General features: G+C 38.5%; 1 protein-coding gene across 3 annotated transcripts in view; it reads left to right on the top strand.

The window, feature by feature from the left end:
* The window catches only part of dis3l2 (DIS3 like 3'-5' exoribonuclease 2), a 173,990-nt gene that overhangs the window by 138,012 nt on the left and 18,175 nt on the right, over positions 1-17,803 (top strand). For all 3 annotated transcript variants that reach the window (XR_007828696.1, XM_051122472.1, XM_051122461.1), the window contains 2 exons: positions 15,469-15,555; positions 16,708-16,855. Coding sequence is in view for 2 of the 3 variants with exons in the window: in XM_051122472.1 (XP_050978429.1) it covers positions 15,469-15,555; positions 16,708-16,855 (235 nt within the window). In the remaining variant the exon portion in view is untranslated. The remainder of the gene's footprint in view (positions 1-15,468; positions 15,556-16,707; positions 16,856-17,803) is intronic.

Raw genomic sequence — 17,803 nt, forward strand, 5'->3', positions numbered from 1 at the left:
ACATAATATTCGATAGGTCGGCCGTTTTGAAAAACTGAGCAAAGGGTACTCAGAGGGTCGCACAAAACTCCTACTAGATCCATTTGGTGGGTCAGTTGTTCTGTAACGAAGCGGAGCTGAGGCAGGATGAGGTGAGCATCTAAGTGCAGGAGTTTATTGAAAGTCCAGGAAAAAAAAAACAACAAGTAATCCAAAACGGGTGACACTGGAAACCCGACCAGAACCGGAAGCAACCATTACAGACATTAACAACTGACAAAATACAGGGGAAAGACAAGGACTATTTATACACAGGGCAGAGGTAATGATCTAATTGGTAACCAGGGTAACTAATGAGGGAGTGGGTGTGGTTCAATGAACATCCATGGCGACAAACAAGAGAACAGAGAGACAGGAAACAGTGAACAATAAGACACAAAAACTACAAAATAAGTGTCCTTAAACACGGATACAGAAAACGAAGACCAGGATCATGACAGTCGCAGCTAATGTGTAAATTAGAAAGTTGTCCGGCTTGATGAGACCAATATACATACCAATTTTGGTGTCTGTAGCTTAAACTAACCCCCACTTTTGACAAAAGGTGGAGCTATAGAGCGCCTCCTCCACGCCCATTTATGAGCCTTTGCCAGTATCTAGCTATCATTAATACTGATGTGTGTGTTGAGTTTCATGACAATCTAAGCTTATTAAGTGCCCCAAAAACACAGGAAACAAATGTTAAAGTTTGACATGTTGCCATGGCAACAGCATTTAATGTATCAACGACCCCTTTACAGATTCTTTCTATTAAGTGCCCCAAAAACACAGGAAACAAATGTTAAAGTTTGTCACGTTGCCATGATAACAGCATTTAATGTATCAATGACCCCTTTACAGATTCTCATCGGCCGTGTTTTGACATGATTCTGATGAAGTCTGAAGCAAATCGGGTAAAAATGACCATGTGATATCAAAGCATTTTTAAAAGAGACACACTTCCTGTTGCCAGAAATCCACATTCAAATCAAAATAGCAGACTTCCTGTTGGTCGCAGCTAATGGGTGTAAATTAGAAAAGCTGTCCGGCTTGATGAGACCAGTATACATACCAAGTTTGGTGTCTGTAGCTCAAACTAACCCCCCAACTTTTGACAAAAGGTGGCGCTATAGAGCGCCTCCTCCACGCCCATTTATGAGCCTTTGCCAGTGTCTAACTATCATTAATACTGATGTGTGTGTGGAGTTTCATGACAATCTAAGCTTATTAAGTGCCCCAAAAACACAGGAAACAAATGTTAAAGTTTGACACGTTGCCATGGCAACAGCATTTAATGTATCCACGATCCCTTTACAGATTCTCATCGGCCGTGTTTTGACATTATTCTGATGAAGTTTGAAGCAAATCTGGTAAAAATAACCATGTGATATCAAAGCACTTTTAAAAGAAACACACTTCCTGTTGCCAGTTGGTGGCGCTATAACTTTGACTCCTAATAGTCACATCTATGTGATCGGCATCATACAACGAACAAACCTCTGAAGTTTCATCCGAATCAGACAATGTGTGCAGTAGTTATTAGCCATTTCCTGTTTCTCATTTCTCACCATAATTTCAACACCTCGCCACGGCCAAACCGTTCGAGATATCAAAAATCCCCTCACAATTTTTCATCCCCAATGTCTTGAGATCAGGTTGACCTAGTTTGGTGGCAGTTGGGTAAAAAACCTAGGACTAGTATATCAAATTCCAGAGCATGCGTTTTTGACAAAACCCAGAATAACCAACTTCCTGTTGGGATTAGCTAATGACATAGAGTGTGAAAGTTGTTCAACTTGATGAGTTCCATATGTGTACTGAGTTTCATATGTGTACGTGCAAGTATGTGTGCTATATGACCCTCCAAATTCCAGGGGGCGCTGTAGAGTCCCCTTGCCACGCCAATGTACCAGTCTCTGCCCGGCCCTAATGGCCGCAGATTCCAAGGTGTGTGCCAATTTTCAAGAGTTTTTGAGCATGTTAAGGGCCCCAAAACCCCCAAAACCTTGACAAAAAATAATAATAAATATAGCTGCAAGCAGCAATTGCGGGGCCAAGCACAAAAGAGGCAGAATGAGGAGTTAAGCACGGCAAGGAGCAGCAGACCGACTACAACAGTGAGTAACTTAAGCCATTTTAGGATAATATCAGTTGAAATGGCTGAAAAATCATAAATACAACCAATCGTAATAAAATTTAATGGCTTATCACTTTTGACCAACAGGTGGTGCTGTTTTCAAATTGATGTGACGTGTTCTGTGTGAAATGACAATGACACACACAAAGTTTGCCGTCATTATGTCAAAGCTTTGCAGAGATACAGCCTCAGATGTAGTTTGGCATATTTCCAGCAAATTTGTTGATGCGCTAAACGAAAACGGTTTTGTATATCGACACGAAATTCATAACTTTTTGCCAGCATAGTCTGAAGATGATCTGAGTCAAATTTGGTGAAGATTGGACTAACAGTCTGGGAGGAGTTCGAAAAAGTAGGTTTTGTACATTAATCAAAATGGCGGACAGGAAGTTTGGCCAATTTCGGCATAATGGGTATCAATGTTCTCGACTTGACCCAAGGAATCTATTGGCATCAGTTTCATTCCAATAGGCTAATGTAAACAGAAGTTATTAGCATTTTTGTAAATTTCATTATTAATGTTTAGTGAATGGCGTATTACTTCTGACCCATAGGTGGCACTGTTACCAAATTGATGTGGCTTGGTCAGAGTGTGGTGACAATAGCACATATAAAATTTGGTGTCAATATGTCAAAGCTTTGCAGAGATACAGACTCGGATGCAATTTGGCATCTTTCCAGTAAATTCGTTGATGCGCTAAACGAAAACGGTTTCGTGTATCGACACAAAATCCATAACTTTTTGCCAGCATGGTCTGAAGATGATCTGAGTCAAATTTGGTGAAAATTGGACTAACGGTCTAGGAGGAGTTCGAAAAAGTAGGTTTTCCACATGAATCAAAATGGCGGACAGGAAGTTCAGCCAAAATTGGCAAAATTGGTATCGGTGTTCTCAGCATGACCGAAGGAATCTATCAAAATCAGTTTCATTTCAATAGGCTAATGTACGCAAAAGTTATTAGCATTTTTGAAATTTCGTTATAACTTTTGACCACAAGGTGGCGCTGGCCCCAAAATTTTTATGTACATTCAGGGCATGGTGCCGAACATTTTTGTAATTAATGTCGAAACGATACGCTAATCCGTTCTCAAGATACAGCATTTTAAAGCTAAATTCAAAATGGCCGACACCCAAAATGGCTGACATGGGAAAATTGGATATGGTTCGACTCGGTATGACACACCGAATCTAAAGAGACCAGTTTTGTGATTTTTGGACAAATCATTCAGACGTTATAAAGAAAAATAGCCATTTTTCGTATCTCCTGACCACTAGGGGGCACTGCACCGAAACACTGCAGGTAGGCTCAGGTCATGCTTGTTATAACACACACCAAGTTTGGTGTCAATATGACAAACTGTTACGGAGATATAGCCTCACATTGATTTTTGCTAGCTTTTCGTAGAATTCTTTCGCGTGTTATTCGTGAACGGCTGGACGAATCGACTTGAATTCCATAACTTTTTGCCAGCATGGTCTGAAGATGATCTGGATCAATTTTTGTGACAATCGGTGCAACGGCCTAGGACGAGTTCGAAAAAGTAGGTTTTACGAACAATTGAGAATAGCGAAAAAACTAAACCTTACGATTTTTGAATTTTGGTGTCCATTCGACTCGGCATAAGCCAAGGAATCAGAGGAAAAAAGAATTTTTGTTGTGTGCCTTACGGTTCAAACGTTATTAGCATAAATCTTTTGAAAGTTTGGACAAGTGGTGGCGCTAGAGAGTTTGAGTTAGAGACTCCAAACTTGCTATGGTTAATGTTGAGACTGTCCTCTATCAGTGTGCAAAATTATACAACTTTCCCGCAAGCGGTTCTATGGGCTGCCATAGACTTGCGGCGGAAGAAACGAAGAAGAAGAAGAAGAAGAAGCAGAAATATAGCTGCAAGCAGCAATTGCGGGGCCAAGCACAAAAGAGGCAGAATGAGGAGTTAAGCACGGCAAGGAGCAGCAGACCGACTACAACAGTGAGTAACTTAAGCCATTTTAGGATAATATCAGTTGAAATGGCTGAAAAATCATAAATACAACCAATCGTAATAAAATTTAATGGCTTATCACTTTTGACCAACAGGTGGTGCTGTTTTCAAATTGATGTGACGTGTTCTGTGTGAAATGACAATGACACACACAAAGTTTGCCGTCATTATGTCAAAGCTTTGCAGAGATACAGCCTCAGATGTAGTTTGGCATCTTTCCAGCAAATTTGTTGATGCGCTAAACGAAAACGGTTTCGTATATCGACACGAAATTCATAACTTTTTGCCAGCATAGTCTGAAGATGATCTGAGTCAAATTTGGTGAAGATCGGACTAACAGTCTGGGAGGAGTTCGAAAAAGTAGGTTTTGTACATTAATCAAAATGGCGGACAGGAAGTTTGGCCAATTTCGGCATAATGGGTATCAATGTTCTCGACTTGACCCAAGGAATCTATTGACATCAGTTTCATTCCAATAGGCTAATGTAAACAGAAGTTATTAGCATTTTTGTAAATTTCATTATTAATGTTTAGTGAATGGCGTATTACTTCTGACCCATAGGTGGCACTGTTACCAAATTGATGTGGCTTGGTCAGAGTGTGGTGACAATAGCACATATAAAATTTGGTGTCAATATGTCAAAGCTTTGCAGAGATACAGACTCGGATGCAATTTGGCATCTTTCCAGTAAATTCGTTGATGCGCTAAACGAAAACGGTTTCGTGTATCGACACAAAATCCATAACTTTTTGTCAGCATGGTCTGAAGATGATCTGAGTCAAATTTAGTGAAAATTGGACTAACGGTCTAGGAGGAGTTCGAAAAAGTAGGTTTTCCACATGAATCAAAATGGCAGACAGGAAGTTCAGCCAAAATTGGCAAAATTGGTATCGGTGTTCTCAGCATGACCGAAGGAATCTATCAAAATCAGTTACATTTCAATAGGCTAATGTACGCAAAAGTTATTAGCATTTTTTAAAATTTAGTTATAGCTTTTGACCACAAGGTGGCGCTGGCCCCAAAATTTTTATGTACATTCAGGGCATGGTGCCGAACATTTTTGTAATTAATGTCGAAACGATACGCTAATCCGTTCTCAAGATACAGCATTTTAAAGCTAAATTCAAAATGACCAACACCCAAAATGGCTGACATGGGAAAATTGGATATGGTTCGACTCGGTATGACACACCGAATCTAAAGAGACCAGTTTTGTGATTTTTGGACAAATCATTCAGACGTTATAAAGAAAAATAGCCATTTTTCGTATCTCCTGACCACTAGGGGGCACTGCACCGAAACACTGCAGGTAGGCTCAGGTCATGCTTGTTATAACACACACCAAGTTTGGTGTCAATATGCCAAACTGTTACGGAGATATAGCCTCACATTGATTTTTGCTAGCTTTTCGTAGAATTCTTTCGCGTGTTATTCGTGAACGGCTGGACGAATCGACTTGAATTCCATAACTTTTTGCCAGCATGGTCTGAAGATGATCTGGATCAATTTTTGTGACAATCGGTGCAACGGCCTAGGACGAGTTCGAAAAAGTAGGTTTTACGAACAATTGAGAATAGCGAAAAAACTAAACCTTACGATTTTTGAATTTTGGTGTCCATTCGACTCGGCATAAGCCAAGGAATCAGAGAAAAAAAAAATTTTGTTGTGTGGCTTACGGTTCAAAAGTTATTAGCATAAATCTTTTGAAAGTTTGGACAAGTGGTGGCGCTAGAGAGTTTGAGTTAGAGACTCCAAACTTGCTATGGTTAATGTTGGGACTGTCCTCTATCAGTGTGCAAAATTATACAACTTTCCCACAAGCGGTTCTATGGGCTGCCATAGACTTGCGGCGGAAGAGGAAGAAGAAGAAGAAGAAGCGGAATAATAATAACGCCAACGGATACAATAGGTGCCACCGCACCTCTGGTGCTTGGCCCCTAATAATAAGAACGGCAACAGATACAATAGGTGCCATCGCACCTTCGGTGCTTGGCCCCTAATAATCCTAAGAAAAAATATAGCTGCAAGCAACGATGACGGGCCCTCACCGCCAGCGCATCCGCAACCCTGGTGCCATCAGAAAAACAGTGCCCAGCGGGCACATGCATTGACAGTAACCCTGTACCAGTTTGGATTGAACGGTCACAGCAATGAAAGGGTTAAAAGCAAAGTGCTTGTAAGTCATTCTGATACACTGAGAATGAGCTGAAAAAGACTCCTTATCCTATGAGGTCATCTTATGTTCATCCTTGGTATTACAGTCTTCATCTGCTAGTTTACAAGTGTGATATTTTAAATGTTTCTGCGGTCTCTGAAAACATGCTAAACATATTTCCTAAGAATTACTTGTTTTTCATGTGTAAAAAGTTGTGAAGAGTTAGGATAATGCATTTTAAATGCACTCTGTCTCTCTGTCACACACACACACAGCCACTCAACTACCTCAGTCACACTTACACACACACATACACAGACTTAAGCCCATCCCCCGACACAGAGTTAGAGTGAGAGAGTTAGAGTGAGATCAGATGTTGAATAGTTTATTAATTTTCTATTTTTTTGTAGACTATTTTATATCGATGGAAGTAAGCATTTATTTCTCAGAATGACTAGTTCTATGTATGTAAAAAGTTTTGAAGTGTTTGGATGCTGCAATCTCACTCTAACTGTCTCACTTTAACTCTGTGTCGGGGGATGGGATTAACTGTATGTGTGTTTGTATGTGTGACTGGGGGTAGTTGAGTAGCTGTGTGTGTGTGAGAGAGAGAGAGACAGAGAGAGACAGAGTGCATTTCAAGTGCATTATCCTAACTCTTCACAACTTTTTACATTTGAAAAACAAGTCATTCTTAGGAAATATGTTTAGCATGTTTTCAGAGACCGCAAAAGCCTTTGAAATATCACATTTGTAAACTGGCAGATGAAGACTGTAATATCAAGGATGAACACAAGATGACCTCATAGGATAAGGAATCTTTTTAACTCTAATCCCATCTCAGTCTCATTGTTTCAGAATGACTTAAAAGCACTTTTAACCATTTCATTGCTGTAACCCTTCAATCCAAACTGGTACAGGGATACTGTTAATGCATGTGCCCGCTGGGCACCATTCTTCTGATGGCACCAGGGTTGCGGATGCGCTGGCGGCGAGGGCCCGTCATCGCTGCTTGCAGCTATATTTATTATTATTATTATTATTATTGTTGTTGTTGTTGTTGTTGTTGTTGTTGTTATTATTTTTTTTTTTTTTTTAACTATCTGGGGCTTTTGAGGGGTCTTATGCTCAAAAACTGCAGCGCCCCCTGGAACACAGCCAGAAATATTGCTGCATATTGCATACATACTTGTATGTATACATTTAAAACTCAGTGCACATATAGATCTCATAAAGCTGAACACACTGCATGTCATAGAGGATGTCACCCAACAGGAAGTAAGCTATTTAGGGTTTTGTGAAAAGCACATGCTGTGGAATTTGCAATACTCCTACTAGGGTTTTTTCTAGATCTCCACCAAACTCTGTCAACATGATCTGAAGACATTGGGAAAATTGTCAAGGGGTTTTTGTAATCTCAAATGGTTTGGCCGTGACAAGGCGACAAATTTATGGTGAGAAATGAGAAACGTTAAGTGTCTAATAGCTTTTGCACACTTTTGTCTGATTTTGATCAAACTTCAGCAGTTTGTTCGTTGTATGATGACGATCGTATAGATGTGACTATTAGGAGTCAAAGTTATAGCACCACCAACTGGCAGCAGGAAGTGTCATCTTCAAAATGCTTTGTTCTTCAAAATGCTTTATTCTTTGTAATTCAGCATCTTATTTTTACTCTAGTTGCTTCAAACTTCACTGAACAATGAAAGTATTAGCAATATGGCAAATACTGCTGCCATGCCAATGCCAATTTGTTTCCTGTGTTTTATAGGCAGATAACATGCTTAGAATTTCATGAAACTCGACACGCACGTAAACATTAGTGATAGTTAGACTGGCGAAAGGTCATAAATGGGTGTGGAGCAGGTGCTCGTAGCGCCATCTTTTGACAAAAGTGGGGGGTTCGTTTTTCCACAGTCACCAAACTCGGTACATATATTGTTCTCATTAAGCCGGACAACTTTCTAATTTACAATTATTAGCTATGGTCAGCAGGAAGTCGGCTATTTTGGTCTGAATGTGGATTTTTGGAAAATCAGGCTGTAAATTAATTCATACTGTTCGTAGCAGAAACACCAAACAGTTCACACCAACCTTTGTCAACATGATGCCAAGATACTGAAGATGCTAAACTGCAAATGAATTTAGGATATCATAATGCTCAATATAAAATGGCAACCAAAATGAAAAACTATCAGACAGTTCTGTTGGTAGATGAAGGCTGTAATACTAAGGTTGTCCACCAGAGGTTATCATAGGATAAGAAATCCTTTAAGCCTATTCTCATTCAGCCAGTTCTCCATTCTTTAAATCAGGGGTGGGGAACTTTGATCCTTACTTAGAGAACATATTGTTGCATTGTTTTCGCTTTTTGTTTTGTTTTGTATTGTTTTGTTGTGGGATTTTTTTCTTACATTTTCCTTAGTTGGTCTTAAAAAGGTCTTTAAAAAGTCTTATATTTACCCTCATAAAACCTGCAAAAACCCTGTATGGCGAGAAACAGGAAGTGTCTAATAACTGTTGCATTGTCTGATTCTAATGAAACCTCAGCAGTTTGTTCATTGTATGATGCCGATCACACAGATGTGACTTAGAAGTCAAAGTTATAGCACCACCAACAGGCAGCAGAAAGTGTCATTTTCAAAATGCTTTGAAATCAGCCTCTTATTTTAGTCTGCTTCAAACTTCATCAGAATGTGGAAGTATGGTTTGAAAATATGGTTTGTAAATGAATGCATACTCCGCGAATGCCAATAATGTAATTCATACCAAACTTTGTTTACATGATGCCAAAACATTGAGGAACCTAAATTGCATACAGGTTTTAGATATCTTGAGCGGTGTTTGGCAATTTATTAAATTAACATTAAAAAAGTAACCAGTAATTTTCTTATATCTTTAAAGTGCATTAGCCTAACTCTTAAAATCTTTTTACATATGAAGAACAGGTCATTCTTAGGAAACATGCTTAGTTTCACAAACTTATCCTCAGGAGCCACAAAAAATAAAACTACCAGACAATTAAGCAGACAGATGATGTAATACCATGGATGACCATCAGATGGAGTCATAGGGTAATCCTGTTCAGATTATTCTTAGTGTATCAGAAGGAAAAAATAATGCATAGAATCAGGTGATATGTACTGCAATGTCAGTATACTTTTACATGATTATTGTAAAAATACTTGGAGCATTAAAATCATTTTTTAAAAAAACTGTACAGAAAAAAGTCCTTAAGTTTTATATATCCTACCTTCTCTCACTGATGAGATAAGAAAAATTCTAAGTCTGACCTTTTACTGCTCCGTTTAATTAATTAGAATAAGAAACAAATACATAAAATAAGTTAATATGAAGTTTACTCATAATATAGTTTTATATAGTTCACATTTCACATTTGACAAATGCTTATAGATCGTTTCACACTCTTGATTTTGAAGTGTAACCTTTGATCCAAACTTCCAGAGGGTTAAGGCCTTTTCACACGGGACGCAGCAGTCGCGAGTGTCTAGTTCATTTTTAATGGGAGACATGCGGAAAGCAGCAAACCGTGGGCGGTTTCACTGGCGGCGCGGATGCAGAGCGCAAGCGGTGCTCGTGCACCCAAAATCCTGCCGCTTCTATGAGCAAGGCACTTCGCACCAGGTGCTGCCAAAGATAAAAATAAATCTTTTCATGAGCTTATGAACTTATGAGCTTGTGAATTTATAACAGACCGTTGACAATGGAGAAGATTGTTCTTTTTTATGCTCTTAAGGCAATTCTTCAAATTCAACTCCACTTGTGCCAAAAGGGAAAAACAAAAAACAAATATAGCTGCAAGCAGCAATTACGGGGCCAAGCACTCAAAGGGGAAAATGAGGAGCTAAGGATGTCAGGAACAGCAGATCAACTGCAACAATAAGTAAAGGGAAGCAATGTTAAAATGATTTTAGTCAAAATTACAGAAAAATTATGTAGAACACCTACTGATATGATTTAATGGCTTATTACGTTTGACCAACAGGTGGCGCTGTTATCAAATCTATGTGGTGTGTTTAGTGTGAGGTGACAAAGGCACACACAAAGTTTGGTGTCTTTATGTCAAAACTTTGCAGAGATAAAACCTCAGAGTTATTTTGGCATCAAGCCTAAAATTTGTAGAGGCGCTGTACGAAAACAGTTTCATCTATCAACATGAAATCCATAACTTTTTGTCAGCACAGTCTGAAGATGATCTGACTCGATTTTGGTGAAAATCGGACGAACGGTCTAGGACTAGTTCGAAAAAGTATGTTTTCAACATAAACCAAAATGGCAGACATGAAGATTGACCAACTGTGTCATAATTGGTATCTATGTTGTCAGCATGACCCAAGGAATATTTTGAGACTAATCTCATTACAATAGGCTAATGCCTATTGCCAGAGATACAGCTTCAGGTACGCTTTGGCATCTTTCCAGCAAATTCGTTGATGCGTTAAATGAAAACGGTTTCAAATATCGACACGAAATCCATAACTTTTTGTCAGCATGGTCTGAAGATGATCCGAGTCAAATTTGGTGAAAATCCGACTAACGGTCTAGGAGGAGTTCGAAAAAGTAGGTTTTCTACATTAATCAAAATGTCGAACAGGAAGTTAGGCCAATTTTGGCATAATTGGTATCAATGTTCTCGGCCTGACCGAAGGAATATTTTGAGATCACTTTCATTACAATTAACCATTTTTCACATAAGTTATTAGCATTTTTCGAAATTTCCTTATAACTTTTGACCACAAGGTGGCGCTGGCCCCAAAATTTTTATGTACATTCAGGGCATGGTGCCGAACATTTTTGTAATTAATGTCGAAACGATACGCTAATCCGTTCTCAAGATACAGCATTTTAAATCTAAATTTAAAATGGCCGACACCCAAAATGGCTGACATGGGAAAATTGGATATAGTTCGACTCGGTATGACACACCGAATCTAAAGAGACCAGTTTTGTGATTTTTGGACAAATCATTCAGAAGTTATAAAGAAAAATAGCCATTTTTCGTATCTCCTGACCACTAGGGGGCACTGCACCGAAACACTGCAGGTAGCCTCAGGTCATGCTTGTTATAACACACACCAAGTTTGGTGTCAATATGCCAAACTGTTACAGAGATATAGCCTCACACTGATTTTTGCTAGCTTTTCGTAGAATTCTTTCGCGTGTTATTCGTGAACGACTGGACGAATCGACTTGAATTCCATAACTTTTTGCCAGCATGGTCTGAAGATGATCTGGATCAATTTTTGTGACAATCGGTGCAACGGCCTAGGACGAGTTCGAAAAAGTAGGTTTTACGAACAATTGAGAATAGCGAAAAAACTAAACCTTACGATTTTTGAATTTTGGTGTCCATTCGACTCGGCATAAGCCAAGGAATCAGAGGAAAAAAGAATTTTTGTTGTGTGACTTACGATTCAAACGTTATTAGCATAAATCTTTTGAAAGTTTGGACAAGTGGTGGCGCTAGAGAGTTTGAGTTAGAGACTCCAAACTTGCTATGGTTAATGTTGGGACTGTCCTCTATCAGTGTGCAAAATTATACAACTTTCCCGCAAGCGGTTCTATGGGCTGCCATAGACTTGCGGCGGAAGAGGAAGAAGAAGAAGAAGAAGCGGAATAATAATAACGCCAACGGATACAATAGGTGCCACCGCACCTCTGGTGCTTGGCCCCTAATAACGCCAACGGATACAATAGGTGCCACCGCACCTCTGGTGCTTGGCCCCTAATAATGACAGTAATTAATGACAGGATGACACAAACACAAATTTCCATTACATTTAATTTAAATTTTAGTAAATACAAATGTGACCTTGACAATTGGTGATTTCACCGCTTGCCACGACCCGTGTGAAAGGGCCTTTACTGTAAATGCATGTGCCTTCTAGGCACTGTTCTCCTGATGCCACCGCCTTGGCATTTACGCTGATGGCTTGGGCCCACCATCACTGCTTGCAGCTTTTTTTTTTTTTTTTTTTTTTTTTTTTTTTATTGTTGCCATGGCAACTCCGTTCAAGATATCCAAAAATCTGCTTATAGTTTGGTATCCTCAGTATATTGGCATCATGTTTACAAAGTTTGGTGTGACCTGCATGATTCTGCTAAGAGAAGTATGAATTTTACAGGCTGATTTTTCCAAAAATCCATTCAAACAAAAATAGCCAACTTACTGTTGGTGATAACTAATGAACTGGCTTGATGAGAACAATGTATGTACATGTATTGGTGATTGTAGGAAAAGCTAACGTCTCCACTTCTGTCAAAAGGTGGCGCTATAGAGCACGTGCTCCACTGCCATTTATGAGCTTTTGCCAGTGTCTAACTATTATTAATGCTGATGTGTGTGTTTCATGAAATTCATGAAAATGTTAAGTGCCTCAAAATCACAGGAAAATGTTAGTTTAAAATGTTGCCATGACAACATTTAAGACATCAAGAATCCCTTCACAGTTTTACATCTGCCTTGTTTTGACATTATTCTGATGAAGTTTGAAACAAATCAGGTAAAAGTAAGCATGTGATTTTAAAGCATTTTTAAAAGAGACACTTCCTGTTGTCAGTTGGTGAAGCTATGCTTTTGACTCACAAGTCACATCTATGCCATCGCCATCATACAACTAACAAACTGCTGAAGTTTGATCAGATAAAAAAAATCAGAAATCAGATAAAGTATGCAAAAGTTATTAGACATTTTCTGTTTCTCACCATAATTTTGTTACCTCACCACGGCCAAAACGTTTGAGATCCCTTGCAATTTAGCATCCCCAATTGAGACCACATTGACCGAGTTCGGTGGCAACTGGAGGAAAAGAGGAGTATTGCAAATTCCACAGCATGGTGTTTTCACAAAATTCTGAATAACTCACTTCATGTAGGGTGGAGTCTGTGACATGCAGTGTGAAAGTTGTCAGGCTCGATGAGATCTATATGTGTTCTGAGTTTCATATGTATACACGAAAGTATGTATGAGATATGCAGCAAATTTTCTGACTGTGTTCCATAGGACCTGAAGAGCCACTCCCGGGTCCCAGATTCTGCAGTCTCCTAATGTCTGTAGATTGCAGATGTGCTCATTTTCAAGGGTTTTTGAGCTTGTTAAGACCCCCAAAAAGCACCGGACAGTGGGGAAAATAATAATAATAATAATAAATAACAATCATGCACACTTCTTTAAATACAAAACTTTTTTAATTTTTTCTGTAAAGCAGCTCTTATTCAGCTCAAGTCTGTTGTTCTGTTCTTCTGTGCATATATATATGAAAATGTGTTGATGCTGCAAATTATGAAACTAATACTATTTAGCTGTAAAGCAGCTCTATAGACAACAATGGTTTCATCGTCCAGTCGGTTCAGTTTAAGTTTTGATCTCATCTTTACAATGAGAGACAGCGCAGTCAGCCTGATGGAATGTGACAAACATATCATGTCAAGTAATGGTCCTCATTGAAGTAAAAGTTCTCTTTCTTAGTTCACATATTTTGTTCCAAACAAGAAAAAAATGTGTTTGTCTTACACCACCTGTGAAACAATAGTGCTTTTGGCTGATGCCACTTAGGATGCATGGGCCAAATGTTAACCAATTGCTAAATTGCTATTAGGTCTTGTTTTAGCACACTGCTGTAGGTTTCGTGGCCTTTTCTAAAGTCTTTATAATACCATACAGAAAATGTTACCATTGGGATATGTCAAATTGCTAGTAAAAAAACAGCGGTGTAACGATACATGTATTCATACCGAACCGTTACGGTAGAGGCATCTCGGTTCGGTGCATGAGGCCTTACAACGCAACTTACACACAATTCAACCTCAATCCAGAAGGGGGCACCCGCAGTAATGAAATGCTGTTTGATAACCGCCAGCGGAAGAACAGCGAATGCCAGGAGTAGCGCTCTTTAAAATAAAGCCCAATAGACAGTGATCATGTGCTGATTCTGAACGTGTCTCTCACTGACAAAGGAATGTAACGTTACTTTAAAGGCTTGTGCACTCAACTGTTTGCGAAATGGAGCTTTGTGCTCTTGTATCCTACCTCATTCTCATTCTGCACAAATCCACATATTCCACAATATTTTCATATTTACGATGTATCCAAATGCTAAACTATTTATTATGTATATTATAGACTTTGTACTTGAGTCACGTTCTAACGGTGACACAGTGAGGATGTGCATGCTGATGTTTGGTTCACTGTGTTTTATTTTGATAAAGTAGCAACTGCGCTGTCAAGTTAGCAATGCTAGAAGCCTGGAACTGATGTTTTGTGTCTGTGCCCGCCGGCACGATTACTTCAACTTTCCTTATACCAGCAAAATCAACTTAAACAAAAAACAAATATCATGTTGTGTTCTGCCATTTGAGTTTACTGTCTGTCACAAAACTGAACTGAAACTCAGCAAATATAGGCTACGTTACGTGTCACACTGTTGTTGTTTTTTTTCCCTTGTCTAATAGTTAACTAAATTAAATGTCAAATATTTATTCCTTGTATGTATGTATGTATGTACTGCAATTTTATAGCCTATATATGACATCATAATTTGATATAATATTTAGTATTTTCACACGTAGGTGTAAATTTTTTCTAATTTGTACCACTGTTTAAAATAAATGCAAAGGTATCTATCTTTTTTTTTTTCCTGTTGTACCGAAATCGTATCAAACCGTGACCCCCGAACCGAGGTACGTACCGAACCGTGACATCTGTGTACCGTTACAGCCCTATAAAAACTAAAACGTCTGCACCAATAGCCTTGTGGGCAGTGCACCGACATATGGTGCAGTTGCGCCTCGGGTGTCCCGAGTTTGAATCCCGCCTCTTGGACCTTTCCCGATCCCACCCACTCACTTCCTGTCTCATCTCCACTGTCCTGTCAAAGAAAAAATGGAAAAAGGCCCAAAAAAAAGGCCAAAAAAAAACAACAACAACTAAGACATGACTTTCAATGTCCACTTCACAATCAAAAAGCCTAAATAAAAGTGTATGCCAAATTGTAAAAAAGAAAAAAATAAATAAATGGGAGTTATTACTTCTAAAACCAGATGTTGCATTCTTGACCAAAAACAAGTCTTGTCACCCATTGTTAGTCATTTTTGCAGGGTAGGATATTTGTGTGTGTGTTTGGGTTTACTAATCTGTATCTGTTGAATTGACAGAGGAGTCTGAATGAAAACCTTGGTAATGACATGTATGCAGCTGCCAGGAAGGAAGTTCTCACTCACATGTGCTCCAGGGCAATGCAGGTAAAGTTGTGCTCGTGTTATTCACACTTTATATTTCACTTAAATTCACACTTTATATTCTTCCGTTCTGCTATTCTGCTGTATATGTCAGCCAGGTTTAGGGCAATAAAATATTCTGTATGTCAGACCCTAGTGAGCTGCTTTGCTTTTTATATAGGCAATTACTGATCGTAAAGTTGGACGCTACCTTAATACCGTATACATACAAGTGAGGGGTATCTATATAATGTTTTTGTGTGTGTGTGTGTGTGTGTGTGTGTTTTTTTTTTTTTTTTAATTGTAGCTTATCCGGTACTAATTTTGTTTCAGTATTAAAAAAAAATCTCTATTTATAACCCGCCGGTTCCTATAATCCACCTTTTTGGGTACTATTTTTAATAGGTTTGTCTTAAAAAGCAGCATGATTTTCTACCTACTATTTGGAAAAGCAAAAGCAAATTTTCCTTCAGTTCTTTTCTTATTAATAATTACTATATTAATAATTACAATATAGTTTTTTTTTTTTTTTTTTTTTTTTTTTTTTATCTTTTCTATTATAAATAAGAACAGATGCAAAAAAAGTAAAACAAAGTCTATTAGGAAAAAAACAAAAACAAATAATGCATTACCTTTATCATTTTACATCTAAACAAAAGTATTCATGTATGAAAAACAAATAATTAAATTTAAAAATAAAATAAATTCATTATTAAAACTGCAAAAGCAGTTCAATGAAGTGCAGCAAGTGATTCCTAAATTGAGAAGTACCAAACTGTCTCAGTTTTAATAATGTACAGAATGCAATGCTTGAATGACAGTCAATTTGCATGACAGTCACATTGGCACATATGTGTCCACATATCTTATTTCCACATATTAATGATATGTGGAAACATATCTTATTTCCACATATTTCGATCTCGAAATATCCAAATGCAGTGTGTCTTTTCCTGTTTACACTGTCATATAACAGATCTGATCTGTGTCACACATGAGCAAAAAAAATTATTTGGGTCACATTTAACTGACAGTGTAAACAGGTCCAAAATTTAATCTAGGTGGACAGCTCACTAGGGATTGGAACATAACTAATGTGTCAGATTCTTAGAAATGAAGCAAGGGTGACTTCTGCTAAAGCTTTTGTGACTTATTTGATGATATGTTTCTGTTTAGATGGCGTCATATTTCTGTACTGGAGCTCTGAAAGATGAGAATTCCTTCCGTCATTATGCTCTGAACGTGCCTCTCTACACGCACTTCACTTCGCCTATACGACGCTATGTTGATGTCATAGTGCACCGTCTACTGGCCGCCTCTCTTAGTAAGTTACTCTACTGTTAAGTGAGGTTGCATGTGGCTAGTGGCACTAGAGGCAGTCAATGTCCTGCTGCCTGTTCACTAGTGAGATCCGTACAACACTTCCACTATGCAATACTTGCACACTCTGGACTGTAACACTGTGAATGGAGTAAACACTGTGAACACAATTTAGCATGTGCAAGATGATAATGAGAATGTGACTTTTGCTGACTTAAGTTTGTGTTTTAGATTATTACTGTGCTGAAAGATGAAATTCTTTAATGGAGGCCTGCTGATTTTGTGCCAGAATAGTCTGGTATTTCACACGATACATGATTCCTTCTATCTGAAATACTTCCCCAGTGCCAGCTGAAAAGAAGCGGCCCTATAGCGTAATGCTTATAGATATATGAAGAAAAAAAAAGATATTGTTGTCATATGTAGCAAGTGACCAGTACATGCCAGATGTCCCTGCAGTTCCTTTAATATTACTGTAAGTTAAGTGTTGTCAAAGTACAGACCTGCTGATAGACGTGGCTTCTATGTGAGCGCTCTGTGAAGAGCGTGAAACGATGATCAGTGGAGCCAGTCAGTCATCTGTTGAGCACATGAACACAATGGCCAGTAAGAATCTGCTCAACAGCACTCAAATGTTAGCGGGAAATGGACGTTTTCAAAATTTCGGTACTGACTGGTATCTGATGATTTTATATCATGATTGAACTTGAAGACGTCTACAACCTACTTTTAAAGGGGTTATTGGATGCTAAGTTCACTTTTACATGTTGTTTGAACATTAATGTGTGTTGGCAATGTATGTACAAATCTACCCTATAATGATAAAAATCCATGCAGTGGTTTTTAATTAATCTGTAAAGGTAATATTCCCATTTTTAAATCGAGCTGTTCTCAGATGCCTGTCATTGTGGCGTCACACCAACCGAGGCCGCTCCCACCATAGTTGATTGAC

This window comes from Labeo rohita, chromosome 2 (assembly GCF_022985175.1).
Source record: "Labeo rohita strain BAU-BD-2019 chromosome 2, IGBB_LRoh.1.0, whole genome shotgun sequence".
In the NCBI taxonomy this organism is placed as follows: Eukaryota; Metazoa; Chordata; class Actinopteri; order Cypriniformes; family Cyprinidae; genus Labeo; species Labeo rohita.